This window comes from Leptodactylus fuscus, chromosome 8, assembly GCF_031893055.1.
Source record: "Leptodactylus fuscus isolate aLepFus1 chromosome 8, aLepFus1.hap2, whole genome shotgun sequence".
Lineage (NCBI taxonomy): Eukaryota > Metazoa > Chordata > Amphibia > Anura > Leptodactylidae > Leptodactylus > Leptodactylus fuscus.
The window spans coordinates 13,035,560-13,058,431 of record NC_134272.1 but is presented as its reverse complement, the minus strand read 5'-3'; the positions used below and the strand labels follow the sequence as shown (position 1 = coordinate 13,058,431).

General features: G+C 40.6%; 1 protein-coding gene across 1 annotated transcript in view; it reads right to left on the bottom strand.

Moving 5' to 3' along the window:
• The window catches only part of HS3ST6 (heparan sulfate-glucosamine 3-sulfotransferase 6), a 33,160-nt gene extending 20,809 nt beyond the window's left edge, over positions 1-12,351 (bottom strand). Inside the window, exon 1 of the mRNA XM_075285569.1 lies at positions 11,551-12,351. Within this exon, the coding sequence (XP_075141670.1) occupies positions 11,551-12,206 (656 nt within the window). The 5' untranslated portion in view covers positions 12,207-12,351. The remainder of the gene's footprint in view (positions 1-11,550) is intronic.
• Positions 12,352-22,872: the final 10,521 nt, after the last annotated feature.

Below are 22,872 nucleotides of genomic sequence, written 5' to 3'. Positions count from 1 at the left end.
ACAAAATCGAGTCAATGTGTTGATCCTTATCATTTTGGAGTTGGGAATTAGGTCTATGAATCTATGTCATGAATACTGTCTATATACTGAACGAAATCAGGGATCTCTGCAATACAGAAGTGTTATCTTGTCTGTCTGAGGAGAAGGGAAAGAGAGATGCATCATATCTATCTATCTAGACAAACAAGGTTTATATAGGTAGATGGATGGATAGATAGATAGATAGATAGATAGATAGATAGATAGGAGATAGATAGATAGATAGATAGATAGATAGATAGGTAGATAGATAGCTAGATAGATAGGAGATAGATAGATAGATAGATAGATAGATAGATGATAGATAGATAGATAGATAGATAGATAGATGATTGATAGATAGATAGATAGATAGATAGATAGATAGATAGGAGATAGATAGATAGATAGATAGATAGATAGATAGATATGGTAACAGTTTAGGTTACACACATGACTCCAGTGTGATTGTTCTCTTGTTCTCTGGTGATGTCTCTCAATAAGTAGAGCAGTATTGACAGGTTGCGGGGGCGGCTGACAGTTATTCACTGCGCACTATGAGGCGGTATTGGCAGGTGTTGGGATGACTGACAGGCCTGATAGGAGATCACTGACGACTGTAATTAATCACAACACAAAACACATCGACACCCCCCAACACCAAGACCTGGGGCCTAGAGGGACAGTGTGGCCGTTCACTCACTAGATTACCCATCAAATGTTCTTACACAATGGTTGGATGAATGGCTACACATTACCCACAATTCATGAGCCATTCTATCCTATTCAGTTCCTCTGCTGGCTGTATGTGAATGGAATCCTCCCCCTGACTAACTCACCATGTTATGGGTTTGCTACAATGTATCAGTTCAGGTAATGCTTAAAGCAGACAATTCCACGCTGATGATTCTAATGTGAACTGATACATTGTAACAAACCCTCAGTTTAGTCAGGAACAGTGCCTGGATATAGTAACACCTTAAGGCCTGGTTCACATCTGCGTTAGGTATTCCATTTGGAGAGTCCACATGGGGACCCCCCCAAACGGAATACTGAACACATTGACAAGCGCTGAGCTTATGAAAGCACACAAACCCCATAGACTATAATGGGGTCCATGTGCTTTCATAAGCTCACCACTCAACAATATAATTTTCACCCATCTTTCCTATTGTCATGAACGATATATCTGCTCTAGCATGCAATGACACGCCAGTCAGCATCCCAGGAAAGATGGATAATAAACCCTGTAGGATCAGAAATAGCAATGGTATAGTTTTTACTAGCTTTCCAATGGTCCTGACAGGCAAGTCTGCCCTGACATGCATGATATAAGACCAGTGGATGTATTACTGCGCAACAAGGCAGATGTCATTCAGGAGTCTTAGAAGGTTGAATAACAACCATGATGGAAGCCATAATGGAGATTTTTGAATTGTCACCCAGCTTTACCGCAGTACTGAATGGCAACACTGAATGCCACAACATTTTTTATTACTGCATAACCAAGGCAGAGTTGCCATTCAGGAAATTGGGAATGGTAACATCCCCTATGGGAGTTGTAATAGACATATTAAGACCTTCACCCAGCTTTCCCATTGTCCTGCATGACAAATCAAGCTTCACATGGATGACATAGCAAATGTTATACAAGGCAGATATACCATACAGGACTACAAGAAAGCTGGGTGACCCTGCAGAAGCTGTAGACTCTGCGGGACCCGCTGTTGATGACCCAGCTTTCCCAGGAACAGATATAGCAGAGGAAAAGAAAAATTGTCTTCTTCTCTTAAAATGCGAAAAATCTGATTCCCACTAGTTTGTCGCGATTTGCGTTTTACAGCCGTCAATATTCTCGGCGGATTATCCACAATGTAAACTCCTATTAAACTTTATGGATCGGATTTCGGCTCCTGTCAAACAACCCTAAACATAATGTCACCGGGGGTCCTGGGGGTATTTACTGAGCTGCCACTAACACTCAAGTCCTGAGACAGACAGAGGCCTGGGAGCAGATATTGAGCGAGGCGGGAGGCCTACAATACCTCGCGTCTCTCTCAGGAGCCTAATTCCATTCACAGACAGTTTGACAGTAAGAACATCAGAATCCCCCCCCCCAATCCCTCATCCGTGGTATATACTGACATAGACAACACTACACGGAACGGCTAATCTCAGGATTAAAGGGGGGGATCATGAACGCACCGAATTAGCCAAATTTCAGAGATAATGGAGCCCAGACAGAAAATGAGGATAAATTATCACGACTCATGTTTCACAGGTTAATGTATCCGGGTCGGAAAAAAATGTGAAAAATTTGGCTGCCGTTTTGTGTATACAGCTCCGCCGCAGACCTGTGGTATCAGACATCAAACATCTCAGATATCTTGGGAGACTTCACAACCTACAGAGGTACAAGAAGAGTGACGCTAGTGGCGCGTGACTACGTGGGGGCAGATTTTGTCTTAGTTAGCCCTAGCAACCAGTCATAGAGCTGCTTTCATTTTAAATTTTGCGCTTGAAAAATGAAAGCTGCGCTGTGATTGGTTACTAGGGGCAACTAAGACCAAATCTGCCCCTGCGTAGTCTGAGTCCCGTGCTATTAGGCTCACTCCTCTTGTACCTCTGTAGGTTGTGTAGTCGGTCAAGATGGAGACTAGAGATGGGGAGAACCTCCCTAAGATTTGCTTTATTTCGGGTCTGGGTGTCTTGGGTCCCTAATTCGTTTTGTGTCGAACAAGTTTGGTACGATCCGGAAGTGAAATTATTATAGTCTGGCTAAAGATATTTGACGCAGTCATCACCCCGATCCTTCTCTATGGCAGTGAAGTTTGGGGCCCAGCCACCTACCCAGACCAGTCAAAGTGGGATTCCAGCCCAACAGAGAACTTCCACCTGGAGTTCTGCAAATACCTGCTCCATGTCCATCGCAACACCTCCAACATGGCCTGCAGGGCAGAGCTAGGCAGACTCCCCCTATGGCTCACCATACAGAAGAGGGCGCTAGCTTTCCAGGCACACATCCAGGGGAGCAAGCCCGACTCTTACCACCACCAAGCATGGCTAAGCCACCTGAACAAACCAGACATTCAACAACCAAACAGCAGCCAACCACCAAACCAAAAACACCAACAGATGATAACCAAGGCCGAAATAAAGGCGACCACAGAGGCAAACAGAGAGCGGTACATTGAAGAATGGAGAAATGAAATAAATAACTCCAAGAAACTCACCGTGTACCAATCCCTACAAAGGGACTACACCATGGCCACCTACCTGGAGAGAATACGCCACCCCAAGCACAGACAGACCCTGAGCCGGTACAGACTGAGCGCCCACAACCTAGAGATAGATACGGGGCGATACAGGCAGACGTACAAGCCACGGGAGAAGAGACTGTGCCAGCACTGTGACCAGGGGGTCCTAGAAGACGAGACCCACTTCCTGCTACACTGCACCAAATACTCAGCTGTGAGGGCCGTCTACTACCAAAGACTCTCTGCCCACATCCCAGACTTCAGATCTGCAGACGAGAAGAGGAAACTCTACATCCTACTGGGAGAAGAAGAAGCCACTGTGGAGATCGCTGCCCAATACGTGTCCAGCTGTCACCAAACCAGAGGAAGATGAGACTCCATGGACTGTTATATTTATCCCAAAACACCCGCCCCGCCCCCACCTCCCCATATAGCAGTCACCAACGAAGAGGAAGACGAGACTCCACGGACTGTTATACCCCAAACCAACCGCCCTGCCCCACCCCACCTCCAACCCCCCCCCCATATAGCAGTCACCAACGAAGAGGAAGATGAGACTCCATGGACTGTTATAACCCAAACCCCCCCCATACCCACCACCCACCCAACCCAACTCCCCCCCCCACACACACACTTTACTAGCTTTGGCAATGCCAAATACCTATTCGGACGTGCCAATAAAGCATTTTTTGGATTTGATTTGATAGTCTGGGGGTGGAGTAAAAAATATATTAAAAAACAAGAATACTCCCCTTCCCTCATCTCTTTCGGGACTCCTCGCGGTGCCCTTAGTCTCCTCAATTACATCGTGTGCTCGGGGTCACCACTGAAGCCTGTGATTGGGCCTCAGCGGTCACATGGGCCTGTCAAGCTCAGCATGTGAATATGACCGCCCTTGTGACCCAATCACAGGCCTCAGTGGTGACCCCAGGCACATGACATCACCACGCGAGTGCCAGACGTTGCGAGGAGGCCATAAAAGGCAAGTAAAGGCAAGACCCCAGACCATAATAATTAGCCAAAATGCGGCCGTTCCTCCCAGATGAATCCCCAATTCTTCAATTTTGTTCAAAACTGAACAATTTGGAATATTCGGGTCAAACCCAGCTCAGAATGAATCGGTTTACCCATCTTTAATGGAGTCACATAGCTTTGCATGGGGGCTGTATACACAAAACGGAAGGAGATAAAATGGTGATTTTTTTTGGCCGCCGTAGCTGTAGATTCCTTATAGAAGTTGTTGCTGGTTGACCTCTTGTCGGCTTCTCTTGACCTCAAGCAGCTCCTTCTATCACTTCTACTAATCCACTTAAGGCCACTTACCTTTGCTCCAGGCCCTGACTATTCTTCATCCAAATTCTAGGGGGCGCCAAGACTACAGTCTCATGGTTCCTAAATCCAAAGTTTTAAAGTCATGTGACATAACATAGCATGTACATCACTATACTAACACATAACTAACAGTCTAGTCAGTTATCTGTATCAGGGAAAGCTGGGTGGCAACCAATAGTGTCCCTAATGCAATTACCGCAGAGACTGTCCCCCAAGATTTCCCAAATTTTAATAGCAAATCTGTCTAGTTATAGGAATGATCACTGAATCGTCAGGCAGATTTAACAATCAGGTGTTTGGGAAAGCTGGATGACAACCAATACGATCACTACCACAACTCCCATACAGATTGCCACCTAGATTTGCATACTCTAAACAGCAAATCTACCTAGTATTGCATCAATATTGGAACAATAAGATAATCCTTTAATAGTCCCACATTGGGGAAATTTCAGCGTGTTACAGCAGCATAGTAATACAGATACAGGATAATACAGAGTAATATATTACAGACGTAGACACACATATGCTGAGAAGAGAAGATACACTAGGAGTCCATGGCAGCTAAGGAAAAACAGAAGAGAAAGAGGAAGACCTCATGGTCATCCTCATAATCATTAGTTCTCTGTGCGGAGTGTCTTCGTTTGGTCTGATGTAGATTATACAGCCTGGTCGCGGTTGGAAGGAAGGACCTGCGATAGCTCCTTCTCACACTTGGGGTGAAGCAGACGGTCGCTTACAGTGCTGCCAAGTCCCATCAGGGTCCCATACATGGGGTGGGATTTGTTCTCCCGCATGGAGGTCACCACAGACAGTATCCTTCTGTCTACATAACAGACTATACTGGGTGGCTGGGTGTAGACCAGTCTGCAGTATAGCTCTCACAAAGATCAGCACAGGCGATAATATCAACGTGTCAAATTCTGTATCAGTATGGATATGGTTGCTGCACACTGGGCGGATTTACTATTCTGGACACTCGGAAAGCTGGGTGGGGGCTTTGATGGCTTTAGTATAAGTAACATGGTGTTTATCCTCTCCAGGACTCCCACTGGCTGTAGGGTTATAGTGGTTATAGGGTAATTACTCTTTAAGGAGCGGCCATACAGCCAGGGCCCTATAACTGTCAGGATCCATCAGTATTAAGAGCTGACTCCTCTCAGGCTACGCAGGTCATGACCTCCTTGTTACAACTAATAGGAGACTCTATCCAAAATAACAACTGGTCAGAGCAAAGCGCAGAGGTCACCCCACTCCTGACCTAATGATGTCAGGATGTTACTGTAAAGTCTCCTACTGCTGTCCTAGGGGCGAAAGTCTCAGCACCAATAAACAATTCCTGTTGACTGATCCTATTACATGGCAGACAAAGTGTTAATGATAAGCAGTGCCCAGGACCAGCAGCACACATCACAGAGTGCCCCTCTATTACGGTATTTATGGTAAAGGGCACAAAGCTTACTCTTTCTATGGGAGACTGAACTCAAGGCTGTTGTGAGTTCTGTAGTTACAACCAAATCTGCATCAAAACACTAGGGAAGTATTCTCTATGTCCCCTTCAATATCATACTGCTATGATTATGATCTATACTTATCTGGGGGCTCCAAATTTAGTTCCCGGTGTTTCTAGGTACAAGCTGCTAAAAATCCTGGCGTCCTAACATCTAATATCCCATACCTGCCTGATACAAATACCGCCATAACAGCTACAGGTACCCCTATATGAGTGTTTCAATAACAGATATACCCATAGTTATGTTCTTGTATATAGGAGCAGTATTATAGTAGTTATATTCTTGTACATAGGAGCAGTATTATATTAGTTATATTCTTGTACATAGGAGATAGTATTATAGTAGTTATATTCTTGTATATAGGAGCAGTATTATAGTAGTTATATTCTTGTACATATGAGTAGTATTATAGTAGTTATATTCTTGTACATAGGAGTAGTATTATAGTAGTTATATTCTTGTACATAGGAGAAGTATAATAGTAGTTATATTCTTGTACATAGTAGTAGTATTATAGTAGTTATATTCTTGTACATAGGAGCAGTATTATAGTAGTTATATTCTTATACATAGGAGCAGTATTATAGTAGTTATATTCTTGTACATAGGAGTAGTATTATAGTAGTTATATTCTTGTACATAGGAGCAGTATTATAGTAGTTATATTCTTATACATAGGAGCAGTATTATAGTAGTTATATTCTTGTACATAGGAGCAGTATTATAGTAGTTATATTCTTGTACGTAGGAGATAGTATTATAGTAGTTATATTCTTGTACATAGGAGTAGTATTATAGTAGTTATATTCTTGTACATAGGCACAGTATTATAGTAGTTATATTCTTGTACATAGGAGTAGTATTATAGTAGTTATATTCTTGTACATAGGAGGTAGTATAATAGTAGTTATATTCTTCTACATAGGAGGTAGTATTATAGTAGTTATATTCTTGTACATAGGAGATAGTATTATAGTAGTTATATTCTTATACATAGGAGCAGTATTATAGTAGTTATATTCTTGTACATAGGAGATAGTATTATAGTAGTTATATTCTTGTACATAGGAGCAGTATTATAGTAGTTATATTCTTGTACATAGGAGACAGTATTATAGTAGTTATATTCTTGTACATAGGAGCAGTATTATAGTAGTTATATTCTTGTACATAGGAGACAGTATTATAGTAGTTATATTCTTGTACATAGGAGTAGTATTATAGTAGTTATATTCTTGTACATAGGAGGTAGTATAATAGTAGTTATATTCTTGTACATAGGAGGTAGTATTATAGTAGTTATATTCTAGTATATAGGGGCAGTATTATAGTAGTTATATTCTTGTACATAGGAGCAGTATTATAGTAGTTATATTCTTGTACATAGGAGGTAGTATAATAGTAGTTATATTCTTGTACATAGGAGGTAGTATTATGGTAGTTATATTCTAGTATATAGGAGCAGTATTATAGTAGTTATATTCTTGTACATAGAGAGCAGTATTATAGTAGTTATATTCTTGTACATAGGAGTAGTATTATAGTAGTTATATTCTTGTACATAGGAGCAGTATTATAGTAGTTATATTCTTGTACATAGGAGCAGTATTATAGTAGTTATATTCTTATACATAGGAGCAGTATTATAGTAGTTATATTCTTGTACATAGAGAGCAGTATTATAGTAGTTATATTCTTGTACATAGGAGTAGTATTATAGTAGTTATATTCTTGTACATAGGAGATAGTATTATAGTAGTTATATTCTTGTACATAGGAGCAGTATTATAGTAGTTATATTCTTGTACATAGGAGATAGTATTATAGTAGTTATATTCTTGTACATAGGAGAAGTATAATAGTAGTTATATTCTTGTACATAGGAGGTAGTATTATGGTAGTTATATTCTAGTATATAGGAGCAGTATTATAGTAGTTATATTCTTATACATAGGAGCAGTATTATAGTAGTTATATTCTTGTACATAGGGGTAGTATTATAGTAGTTATATTCTTGTACATAGGGACGGTATTATAGTAGTTATATTCTTGTACATAGAAGCAGTATTATAGTAGTTATATTCTTGTACATAGGAGCAGTATTATAGTAGTTATATTCCTGTACATAGGAGGTAGTATTATAGTAGTTATATTCTTGTACATAGGAGCAGTATTATAGTAGTTATATTCTTTGACATAGGAGTAGTATTATAGTAGTTATATTCTTGTACATAGGGGGTAGTATTATAGTAGTTATATTCCTGTACATAGGAGGTAGTATTATAGTAGTTATATTCTTGAACATAGGAGTAGTATTATAGTAGTTATATTCTTGTACATAGGAGCAGTATTATAGTAGTTATATTCTTGTACATAGGAGGTAGTATTATAGTAGTTATATTCTTGTACATAGGAGTAGTATTATAGTAGTTATATTCTTGTACATAGGAGCAGTATTATAGTAGTTATATTCTTGTACATAGGAGTAGTATTATAGTAGTTATATTCTTGTACATAGGAGCAGTATTATAGTAGTTATATTCTTGTACATAGGAGGTAGTATTATAGTAGTTATATTCTTGTACATAGGAGTAGTATTATAGTAGTTATATTCTTGTACATAGGAGTAGTATTATAGTAGTTATATTCTTGTACATAGGAGTAGTATTATAGTAGTTATATTCTTGTACATAGGGGGCAGTATTATAGTAGTTGTATTCTGGTACATAGGGGCAGTATTATAGTAGTTGTATTCTGGTACATAGGAGCAGTATTATAGTAGTTATATTCTTGTACATAGGGGGCAGTATTATAGTAGTTGTATTCTTGTACATAGGAGTAGTATTATAGTAGTTATATTCTTGTACATAGGAGCAGTATTATAGTAGTTATATTCTTGTACATAGGAGCAGTATTATAGTAGTTATATTCTTGTACATAGGAGCAGTATTATAGTAGTTATATTCTTGTACATAGGAGCAGTATTATAGTAGTTATATTCTTGTACATAGGAGTAGTATTATAGTAGTTATATTCTTGTACATAGGAGCAGTATTATAGTAGTTATATTCTTGTACATAGGAGTAGTATTATAGTAGTTATATTCTTGTACATAGGAGTAGTATTATAGTAGTTATATTCTTGTACATAGGGGGCAGTATTATAGTAGTTGTATTCTGGTACATAGGGGCAGTATTATAGTAGTTGTATTCTGGTACATAGGAGCAGTATTATAGTAGTTATATTCTTGTACATAGGGGGCAGTATTATAGTAGTTGTATTCTGGTACATAGGGGCAGTATTATAGTAGTTGTATTCTGGTACATAGGGGCAGTATTATAGTAGTTGTATTCTGGTACATAGGGGCAGTATTATAGTAGTTGTATTCTGGTACATAGGGGCAGTATTATGTCAGATCCCTACACCACCATGCACTCAGGGCACAGCTCTTGCCTTTAGTTATGCCCCTGAGATATTCACCATGATTTTCCTATTTCATTTAGCTTTAATGGCTGATAACAGAGAACACCAGCTTGCAGATAACTGTATAAAGGTGAGATAAGCTTTAGTGCCCCTTTAATGTAAGAAGACAAAGCCTTTTATTACCTGCACTACACTGCGAGTCTACACACAACTTCTGGTTTTAACCAAGGACCATCTGAGACTCATGAACACCCCTCCGGACCGTTCTACAGACCCCATAAAACACCCCATTGTTATCACATTTTTGGCAACTGAAAAGTAGGAAATAGTGAAAATCCTGCAACTCGGATCAGGAAAATGAAACCCAGCTTTTCTGCGGCACAATGACTGTACAAACGTGCAGGATACATACGTCCACTCGCCGCCATTCACATTTGTATCTGTTATTTCTCCAAAACCTGTTTTATTTCCCCTTTTTCAGCTTGTAAAGCCGCTTGGCAGGAACACACAGAGGATCAAACGGCCGTAATTATTACAAGACACGGGAAACGTTTCATTCTGCAAATGCTTCAGAATTGAGGTTTCCCGTCACAATCCAGAACAGCTGCTGGAGGAGACGGGGTTGTCACTGAGTCGCCTTAAAAGGATCATCCATTGTATAACAATATGTCAATTAAAGGCCCAGCTATCTATACTGTTTATTCCTTTATATGCCTTCATAGTGGCCGGGAATCACTTCTTCTCCAACAGATTGTGGAACTTTTTGCAACTTTTAAGACATTTTCTGGCAGAAAAAATTAATAAATCCGACGGTCTGATCCTCGCCTGTTTGTATGGAAACTGAAAAGAGGAGCAAAAACTATCCAAAAAGTTGCAAGTTTTAGCAGAAATATGGTTTGCTCCACAATCTGTGACATTTAACAGCAGAAAATGTAAATGGACTGATAGATTACCCCCATAATATGGTAAAAACCAAAGTTACAGAACTTCTCTACATAGAACATCTAGAAACCTCATCACGGATAACTTATGTCATATTAATTTGATACATTAGATGTCAGATTATAGATAAATCTTCTGTGATTTGTAGATATCAGACACAAACAATACCGCACCAATAACAAATTACACTCCGCTACATCAACACTGTCTTCTATCTATCTATCTATCTATCTATCTATCTATCTATCTATGTATCTCCTATCTATCTATCTATCTATCTATCTCCTATCTATCTATCTATCTATCTATCTATCTATCTATCTCCTATCTATCTATCTATCTATCTATCTATCTATCTATCTCCTATCTATCTATCTGTCTGTCTGTCTGTCTGTCTGTCTATCTATATCTATCTATTTATCTATCTATCTATCTATCATCTATTTATCTATCTATCATCTATCTATCTATCTATCTATCTATCTATCTATCTATCTATATATATATCTATCATTTATCATCTATCTATCTATCTATCTATCTATCTATCTATCTATCTATCTATCCCGTATCTATCACTAATATCTATTATTCACAGGGTCCTCACTCTGCAGATGTGAATGAGGGCACTTACATCAGTACAGGTAATATGGGTCAGGGTTCTGCACATACAAGTATTTAAGTATTCCTTTAATGTAAAGAAATATATACTGATTTTTACTGGCCATATTTAGGACATCACCGACTGCATGTAAATAACTGGCACTAAATTTCCAATCCCTAATACACCATGTTCTCCGTCTTCTGCCGTTAAGGCAAATTTAAACAAGTGACAGGACGATACAAACATGTCGCACTTGCCCTTTAAGAGACCCTCAGATGCCCATAATAAAACGTTATATATGATCAACCTGGCGGAACAGCACATAAAGTATCATACAGTGGATATACGGCTTCTATATACACGTCATACATCATGGGTCTCCAAAATGTGGCTACAGTTCAGGGCACGCTGAGAGTAGTAGTTCTACTACAGGTTAAAGACAATGGGTTACATTTCTTACCTGTACCACTCCAGACCCTTGTCATAGCACCTGTCAAAAAAGTGAGGTTCAGCCCCCAGCGCCCTGACATCTGGGTGTATCCTCAGGAATTCCAGCAGGGCCCGGGTGCCCCCTTTCTTTACCCCCACTATGATGGCTTGGGGAAACTTTTTACTCCCAAAACTACTATGCACTGATATGGTGCTGGGGCTGTGGGGCAGCTTATGATCTGAAGTCCTGTTCCTGGATAATGCTACTGTGCCTGCATAAGCCTCAGCCCTATGGGCACTGCCAGGGTGCAAAGTGTCTAAAAGTGCTGCACCAGGGTGCAAAGAGTTCTCCTGTGTATTTTTAGGGTGCAGCATGTTCTCATTGGCATCCCCAGGGGGCAGTGTGTTCTGGGTATCTTCAGGTGTGTTGTGGACATCCTCAGAGCGGAGCAGCTCCCCGGCTCCGCTCATCCAAGGCTCCGCGGAGGTAGACCGCCCTGGCGCAACCGGCTGCGCAGTGCGCAAAGATCCCAAGCTCATCTGCGAGTCACAGCAAGAGCCGCTCAGGCAATAGAAGAAGAAAGTGAACAAGAAGATCATAGTCAGCAGAAGGGAGACTTTGGGCTGAGTCCTCAGTGCCCCCAGGTGCCCAGAAACAATCCGAGGCTTTAGGATGCCACATCCCATGAGTGGGGCTGGGGGCCAGGCATGGCACACATGGCACCGCGTTATGCCCACAGACCCAGTGACAGTGAAGTAATTCTCAGCCTGCAGCTCACATCATAAAGTCCCAGCACAGGCAGTGCAGTAGAGAAGCCACATCATAAGGGCAGGCTGGGGAATCCGGACTGTCTGGCGCAATACTGGCGCTAGTGTGAGCTCCAGGTGACAGCAGAGGAGGACAGACAGCGGCTCTGCACATGGACTCACTACACTAGTATGGGGAGTGTCAGGGGCAGCCAGCCTGTGTCTGAGCCCTCACAGCCCCTCCTAGTAGTAGCAGCAGAAAGCTGCTCCCTCCACCTCTCTCCAGTCTATCATCACCCCCATCATCCTCAGGGTAGTGCTCAGCCTGCAGAAGATGACAGGAGCAGTAGTGGTGGACAGAAAAGAAGGGGAAGGAGATCAGGGGGAGTCATTATATACAGATAATAGGAGCAGGCTAGGACTGGTGTGTCCTATATAGTGTGATAACGTGCAACTGCTGGAGAGTATATAGGTTATACAAAAGAATTATCCATCTAGTTATCATCTCTCTATGTGACATCTATCTAGTCTAGTTCATATCTATTTGTTCTTTCTTTCTTTCTTTCTTTCTTTCTTTCTTTCTTTCTTTTTCTCTCTATTTATGCTCCATCTATCTTTATACTCATCATTCTTTCTCTCTTTATGCCTCTATCTATCTCCTATCTATCTATCTATCTATCTATCTATCTATCTATCTATCTATCTCCTATCTATCTATCTATCTCCTATCTATCTATCTATCTATCTATCTCCTATCTATCTATCTATCTATCTATCTCCTATCTATCTATCTATCTATCTATCTATCTATCTATCTCCTATCTATCTATCTATCTATCTATCTATCTATCTATCTATCTATCTCCTATCTATCTCCTATCTATCTATCTCCTATCTATCTATCTATCTATCTATCTATCTATCTATCTATCTAGCTCCTATCTATCTATCTATCTATCTATCTATCTATCAAATATCTATCTATCTATCTATCTATCTATCTATCTCCTATCTATCTATCTATCTATCTATCTATCTATCTATCTATCTATCTATCTCCTATCTATCTATCTATCTATCTATCTATCTATCTCCTATCTATCTATCTATCTATCTATCTATCTCCTATCTATCTATCTATCTATCTATCTATCTATCATCTATCTATCTATCTATCTATCTATCACCTATCTATCTCCTATCTATCTATCTATCTATCTATCTATCTATCTATCTAATATCTATCTATCTATCTATCTATCTATCTATCTCCTATCTATCTATCTATCTATCTATCTATCTCCTATCTATCTATCTATCTATCTATCTATCTATCACCTATCTATCTCCTATCTATCTATCTATCTATCTATCTATCTAATATCTATCTATCTATCTATCTATCTATCTATCTATCTATCTATCTCCTATCTATCTATCTATCTATCTATCTATCTATCTCCTATCTATCTATCTATCTATCTATCATCTATCTATCTATCTATCTATCTATCACCTATCTATCTCCTATCTATCTATCTATCTATCTATCTATCTATCTATCTAATATCTATCTATCTATCTATCTATCTATCTCCTATCTATCTATCTATCTATCTATCTATCTATCTATCTATCTCCTATCTATCTATCTATCTCCTATCTATCTATCTATCTATCTATCTCCTATCTATCTATCTATCTATCTATCTATCTAATATCTATCTATCTATCTATCTATCTCCTATCTATCTATCTATCTCCTATCTATCTATCTATCTCCTATCTATCTATCTATCTATCTATCTATCTATCTCCTATCTATCTATCTATCTATCTATCTATCTATCTATCATCTATCTATCTATCTATCTATCTATCTATCTATCTATCTATCACCTATCTATCTCCTATCTATCTATCTATCTATCTATCTATCTATCTATCTAATATCTATCTATCTATCTATCTATCTATCTATCTCCTATCTATCTATCTATCTATCTATCTATCTCCTATCTATCTATCTATCTCCTATCTATCTATCTATCTATCTATCTATCTCCTATCTATCTATCTATCTATCTATCTATCTATCTATCTAATATCTATCTATCTATCTATCTCCTATCTATCTCCTATCTATCTATCTCCTATCTATCTATCTATCTATCTATCTATCTATCTATCTATCTATGTATCTATCTATCTATCTATCTATCTATCTATCTATCTAATATCTATCTATCTATCTCGTATCTATCTATCTATCTATCTATCTATCTATCTATCTCCTATCTATCTATCTATCTATCTATCTATCTATCTCCTATCTATCTATCTCCTATCTATCTATCTATCTATCTATCTATCTATCTATCTATCTATCTCCTATCTATCTATCTCCTATCTATCTATCTATCTATCTATCTATCTATCTCTTATCTATCTATCTATCTATCTAATCTCTATCAAATCAAACAAACTTTATTGGCATTTATTTGGCATTGCCAGAGTTGGGGTTGTGGGGGAGAGTGGTGGGTATGGGGGGGGGGGGGTGATTTGGGGTATAATAGTCCATGGAGTCTCATCTTCCTCTTAGTTGGTGATATGCTGCTTCTTTACAACTTTGCAGTTGAGGGGTGAATGCAGTTATCTAACTCCTGCGCCCGTCTCTCCTCGAACCTCGCCAACTGTGACTTTGATTCCCACTCAGTTTTTGGACACATTGGGACATGTTATATTTCGGTATATCATGTCATACAGAAGTGAGCCTGAAATTGTTTTGTGACGGTGATAGAACAATGGAGTGATGGTGGGATGATAGATAATCCAAAACTGACATCAGTGAATGACCAGAGACAGTCAAACCTTTGAATTTCCATTCTTTGTAGAACTACATGTCACAGAAAACCCTGGAGAGTAATATATCACATGGAAAGCCATAGGTTTATCGGTCTATAGGTTGATCATGTCATTGTCTGTGATGGAGGAGTTATAGTTTTCAGAATCTTTATAATATATATCTATTTCCTATAGAATTACTATAGATTTAGTTTTAAAGCAGAATTCACATTCAGGGTCATTGATGTGTGTGTATCATAATATCGCTGGATGTTTGGGGTAGGTAATATATTGTATATTTCTGGTGGTTTAGTAGAGTAAAGGGGTTAATGGTTGTGGTATGGGGCAGGAAAGTGTGCCTATAATTTATGTTAAAATTCTGCCCTACAGCCACCACTAGGGGGAGCTCATTGCACAGGTATGTATACATTGCTCAGTATACCATGAGCTCCCTCTGGTGGCGGCAGATATAATTGTCAGTCAGTGGGGAGGGTTTTGGTAAGTAGGCACCTTTGATACCACTTTGTGCACCAGAACAGGTCAACATCTTATAAAGCGCTGCAGTTTATATCTTTTGTTCCAATGTCTCACCATTTCCAAGATTTCTGCTTGCTCTCAGTGAATGGAGACATTCTTGTTTCTATCTAGATTCCAAAAACCCTGTGCAAACCTAAAAGTTTTCACAGCTGAGAGTTTGTTACAATTGTATCCAGTCTAGACAATGTGTATATACTATTATGTTTAACCAGCTGTATACCTGCAGACAGTGATGGCCGGGGGACCCTATACTTAGTCTGGGTCACATTCCTCTCCAGTCCTTTCTCCTTCCAGTGAGTCGGCATTTGCCAGGGTCTCCTTGTCGAGCCGGAGAGGTCACTTCTTACTGGCGACAATGTCAGAAACCTGGATTTGTGGGATGTGCACCTGTTCACGTGGAGACTGTGGGAAGAATGCGGACTGTAAAATGTAGTAGTGCTGCCTGCGGCTCACAGCATGTCACCGCACAAGTGGCTACTGCAAGGCGGCCATGCCCGGACTACTCTGCCATGATGAGTCGTGCATAGCACTGAGAGAGGAGACGTGATAGTATAATTTTATCACCCAACTTTTCCAGACTCAGATATAACAGCATTCTGATGGATTTGTAAGCTTTCTGTCTTTGGTTTGTGACCTTTGCTCTGAGTATGAGGATCTATAGACAGACAGACAGACAGATAGATAGATAGATAGATAGATAGATAGATAGATAGATAGGAGATAGATAGATAGATAGATAGATAGATAGATAGATAGATAGATAGGAGATAGATAGATAGATAGATAGATAGATAGATAATGAATGGATGGATAAATAGATAGATATACAGAAAGATAAATAGATAATAGATAGATAGATAGATAGATAGATAGATAGAGCGATAGATAGGAGATAGATAGATAGATAGATAGATAGATAGATAGATAGGAGATAGATAGATAGGAGATATAATATAGATAGATGATAGATAGATAGATAGATAGATAGATAGATAGATAGATAGGAGATGGATAGATAGATAGATAGATAGATAGATAGATAGATAGATAGGAGATAGATAGATAGATAGATAGATAGATAGATAGATAGGAGATATAATATAGATAGATAGATAGATAGATAGATAGATAGATAGATAGATGATAGATAGGAGATAGATAGAAGATAGATAGATAGATAGATAGATAGATGATAGATAGATAGATAGATAGATAGATAGATGATAGATAGATAGATAGATAGATAGATAGATAGGAGATGGATAGACAGATAGATGATAGGTAGGTAGATAGATAGATAGATAGATAGGAGATAGATAGATGATAGGTAGATAGATAGATAGATAGATAGATAGATAGATAGATAGATAGATAGATAGGAGATAGATAGATAGATAGATAGATAGATAGGAGATAGATAGATAGATAGATAGGAGATAGATAGATAGATAGATGATAGATAGATAGATAGATAGATAGATAGATAGATAGATAGATAATGAATGGATGGATAAATAGATAGAATACTTGCTAGAGTAGAGTTTCGTTTCTGTATCTGGTGCACAGTCTATGGAGACTATATACCTATATACAGACCTCATACTTCACACAGCTGGACTCCACACTGATACACTGGAGCACAATACCAGAAGTGGAGACAGATTGATCCTGCAATGTCTTCAGCTTGTCTTTAGATCGTCTCCAGAAAGGAAGAACAATATTAGTAAATGGTCTATTTGCCGCTTTACTGTCCCGTCTTTCTGTCTACACGCTCACGTTAATGGACATCTATATTTTCAGGCTGTTGTTTCTATTTCAGAACCTTAGAAAATGACAATTAACAATCTCCGGTACAGAACATTATGTATGACATCCTACACCAGGTAAGTACCATACAAGACCCGATAGAAGGAGTAGAAACTGCTATTCCTACTGTCCTGGCTCCATTCCTTATGTAAGATGACAGGAGGAGTTGTATGAGTTCTGCAAATTATGTGTAGACAGAGCCCAAAGACCAAACTTGAATGTGCAATGTTTCCACAGACTTCTCTGTGGTAAAGGGAATGTCGCAGAACCCATGATATGAGCCCAACCCCAAAGATTCTGGTGACAGTACCCTATGTATCTGCAGGGGTGGGGTGATATGCTGGATCTGGTGACCCTTCCTTTAAGGAAAATACTCTCAACAAATTCTATAGTGAGCTGTATAATAAGTGGAGACGTTACAGCGCTGTCCATAGCTGGGAATCTGTTCCTTTTGGAATAGAAATACTAGTTTGGCAATAATCCCCGCATCATGTCAGGTAGGCTTATTAACTGAGTCATGCATGATGTTAAGGGGACTGCCCTTAGAGGGCGCCATACAGAGGCACTGTTCTCCTAATTACATCCTGGAGAATAGATTTGCATATTTTTGACCCTAACTCCTTCTAGTTATACATCTCCGGTTACGAAGATCTTGGCCAATCAGAAGTGAGGATCCCACATTCCCAGGATCAGTCACTGGTGCCAGTTGTTGGACCTCATGCTGGCACACTTGTTTATAGAACTACAGGCGCCATGTCAGTACAAACCTGTTCACATGCAGTAGGTACAGCTGGGCCCTAGTCCCTGAGGGGCCCAAAGGCCCCTATAACAGATAGGAAGACTCCAGTGTTATGGTAAGTGGGGGCTCTGGTACAGGGGCCCCTATATTAAATAAGAGGTGCAGCAGCCACATGTAGTCAGTAATGGAGGGGCCGTCAGAGCAGCTGTATTATATCTGCAATCTGAGAGGATTAGGGAATAATCTGCACATTTCTGTACTGTACCTTATCCTGCGTTCCTGCTCACGTTCCTGCACTAGAAGGTGCGACAGATGAGGGCGAGGACGAATCACAGCTCAAATCTAATCCGATGTGAGAGATAAGAAACGTGTTCAGGGAAAGATGTCAGCTCTGAGGTAAAAGAACCCATATCACCCAGTCCTGGGGTCTCCCATCATATAATCCCTTATGTCATGTGTAATACTAGCTCAGTGTATCTAAGCCTATCACGTGTGATACTAATGCAGTGTATCTAAGCCTATCATGTGTGATACTAGCGCAGTATATCTAAGCCTATCACGTGTGATACTATCGCATTGTATCTAAGCCTATCACATGTGATACTAGTGCAGTGTATCTAAGCCTATCACGTGTGATACTATCGCAGTGTATCTAAGCCTATCACGTGTGATACTATCGCAGTATATCTAAGCCTATCACATGTGATATCACTTCAGGAAAGCTCACTGTTCTACATTCCCCACCATGTAATGATAGTAAATGTTCTTTTTTCCTGCCCAAGATGTTCCGCAGCAGCTACTGTCCCTTGAAACCAATATAAGCATCCTCAGTTGGAGAGGTGTCTGAGGGTCTCGTTGACCGACCTGCCATATATTCTCATGTGTCTATTGTTCTGGGCCGGGCTCATCTGCCCCTCTGGAGACTAATGAGGGGTCTCATTTGGGGAAGAGGGGACGCTCATCGCCTGTTGCCTTTGCTTCCTGCAGAACATGATTTGCTGTTTGCAATAAGAGAGAAGCATTTACCCCTGTAGACCCCCCCCCCATATGAGTAAACTTTATGTGACCCCCATGTATCATACACGCCGAGGGGGACACAGGGGCAGCTGCGGATATGAGGGCACAGTGACCAGATACTAATGGGCTAGGACTGTCATATGGCGCTCGCTGACACTCATTCTTCACACCTCAGCTGGGCCCAGATTTTACAATTGTCCCAATATATTGAAATCCTAGGCCTGCTCACAGCTACAATCTGTTACAGTGTATCAGAACAGTTAAAGCTGCATTCAGACTGTGTTCAGGGTTTAGTGACATTTATTATGAAAAACCTGAACCATTGTAACACAACTTCAGCTAAGTCACTGACAGCAAGCACTGGAACATTTTTGTAAATCAGATCAGGATTCATTCGGCAGATGGATTTAGCTCACAGAGCATTGCTGGATACTACTGTAACAAAATCTCAGCTGTGTAACTGTTCAAGGCAAGGATATGAAGAAAAAAAAAATGTTCCCAGTCACTGACAACAAGTACATCATAGAAAACTATCACATTCGGGAATAGACTCTTTTTGCAATGAGCAAGCTCACAGAGCATTGTCTGGACTGGATACTACTGTAACAATCCCTCAGCTGTGTGGTCGTACAAGGTTAGGATATAAAGAAGCAAATATTCCCAATCACTGACAGCAATCAGTGGTGCATTATAGTAAACGATCACATTGGGAAAACATTCATCCTGCAATGAAGTTAGCTCACAGAGCATTGTCTAGTCTGGAGATGAAGATAGCAAATCCTCAGCTGTGGCAGGGTTCAGGGCAAGGCCAGGTGACTGACAGCTAGCAGTGGTACTTTATAGTAAACTATAAGATCGGGGGGAGATTTATACTGCAATGATTTAGCTCACAGAGCATTGTCCAGACTGGATTCTACTGTAGCAAACCCTCAGCGGTGATCAATTAGAAAGTGACTGATTCTTTTCTGACAGAATGCAGACACCTCTATATAATGGGGCATTTTAGGGCATCTCCACTGTACCCACTGAAGTGCCTTTTAAAGGGATATCCCCAATCCCCTTATTTGTGGGGGTTCAATCACCGGGCACTGGACCGATCACGACAACGGACCCCCGTATGAACGGAGTGGCAGGTCGCGCACACACAGGACCCCCCATTCTCATAATTGATGGGTGCCCCCGCCATTATCTCTCACTTGTTCTTGGAAACCATTGAATCTTTCTTCTGATTGGCTGAGGCATCACAATATCCAGGCCGTTTTTTGGTGGCCGCAGGGCATGGCGGCGATGTGTAGATAATAATAGGGGGCAGAGGCATCTCCGGGATGAGCAGGTCTAAGCTTTGTCTTCATTCAGTCTCATGGGTGACCTGGCAGCTGTCCGCCTTACTCTGACCTTCTGCTCCTCTCTCCTAGCCCCGTGATTAATCCTGTGTGCTGGACACCTGTCCCCTCCAAAGTGAGAGGTAAGGGCGACCCCCGCGCCACACCAGACAATGAGGGATCAGATTCCGAGTCTCTGTGAATAGGACTTTATTCTGAGCTGGCCCTTTAACGGGAGGTTATACAAAATGGGGCAGATTTATTAAACTCTCTTAGTCGCCCATAGCAGCCAATCACAGCGCAGCTTTCATTTTTCAAACGCAGAATGTAGCATGAAAGCTGCGCAGTGATTGGTTGCTATGTATATCTGAGCGAGATATAGTCATGGTCACTGGGATTACCACCCAGCTCTCCAAGACTCCTGAATGGCAAACCATGGGGCGTAAACAAGGGGGCAGGCTGGTGGGGCATGCCTGAGGGTTAGGCGGCGCCAGAGTATTTAGATACAGGGCTAGGCCGCCATAGAAAAGCCTATGTTTTGCAGCACAACCAGATATATTTGCCTTTCAGGGCTTTAGGAAAGCTGGCTGACAACTTTAAGTTCCTGGTGCCTTCTTACGTGGCGGCAGAGCTGGGTACCACGTCTATTTCTCCACCCCTATAGCATTGAAGGCCATAGGTTCCTCACCCAGCTTTCCCAGGACCTGATATAACAACGAAACGGCTGAATTGTAACGGGCTGAGAATATAGAAGGAAGTATTTGGGGTCTATCTTGTATCCATCAGCCCCGCGGCTCAGCATGGCCTACAAGGCCCCGATCTCCAGTAATATAAGGCACCCGAGGTGACAGCACATTATGTAGTACGGGCAGAAGATATAGTATCGGCTCCCTGTCCAGTCTGGGGCGGTATAATATCTTAGCCGGGGAGCGCTTCATCCTCTGATATACAGATTTCATTACAAAAAAGCGTCAATGAATCCCAAGTGTTTGCGCGGAGGAATTATTGCGCAATAATCCAGGTTTGTTTTACGATGGCGGCCTGCGCTCCGCTGCATGGGAGATACCATGGAGGCGATGACCCGGCGACATCCCTCTATATCTCATAGTCGGGACCCCAATTACACCGCAGCACTGTATCCATGTTGTCACCAGTACATTTCATCCTCGACGTTCTCGCCCTGGGTGAGATATCATTAGAATATAAATACGCCCGTCCTCCTTGTACTGATTTACCACGGCGTTTTCAATCAATTATAAGATAATAAAACGGAAATATAGCGGCCATTGTTGTTGCTACTCAGCTTTCTAAAGACCCAGAGTGGTTTATGAATCTGTCCAGTTGGGTATAAGGAAGAAGACGGATTTATATGTTGTGTCGGGTCTTCTCGTGATATTGTTGGTTTTTCGTAGGGCGGACAAAGTGTATGAGGAGCGGGCCAACTCGGGTAAGTAGGTGGCCATGGTCTGAGTGCAGGAATCCAGAAGGGGTGGAATCATGGGAGTCTATATCTGGCTTATACTTTGGCTTGCATTGGGCCTTGGGCACGTAGATGGTTCAGGACAAAGCGGAGACAGAATTCTGGAGTCTTTTTGTACATTAGTGACGTGGCATGTTACTCGGCAAACCGCTCTTTAGTAGAATAAGAAGCTAAAATCAACTCTGCTTCATGGAAACCATCAGCAAGCTGTCTGACTGCTCTTGACAGATCTTACTACACCTTGGCTTGAGTATGCAGATATAGTTAGAGGAGTGGGGACCACATAGAAAAAATTAAAAGCCCCCCCTCCTTAAGACGCCGAGTTCAGAGAGTTTCTTCATAAGCTAGGTACCCAGTTGTCATTTCTGTGCCCATCACCTGCATGTGACCCGGGCATGCAACCTGACAAAGTGACACAGCCAAGTGACCCAAAAAAACAGCAACTCCATGCAACATAGAATAAAAAGCAAAAATCATCTTTGCTTGATGGTAACCATCAACAAGTAGGCAGGCTGCTGTTGACGGATCTTACTACATCTTGGCTTGCGTACATAGATACACTTAGAGGAAAAGTCCGCCTTAATACTACAGAGGGTATTACATTGCCAGTGAACTAATCACGTCATAGTAATAAAACAAATTGCAACTTGCTGACGGTTTCCAGGTAACAAAGAAATGTTTCTTTACACAATACAGGAAAAAAAAAAGGAGAAAGCTGCAAAGGAAAAAGGGTTTAGGTTAAGGCCCCATGTAGCAAAACGCAGGCGGGCTTCAGCTTCAGCCCTAAAGTTACAAAAAAACCACATTTTTTATATTTCTGGGTTAAAGGCGGAGCTTAATTTAAAGAAACATAACATATAT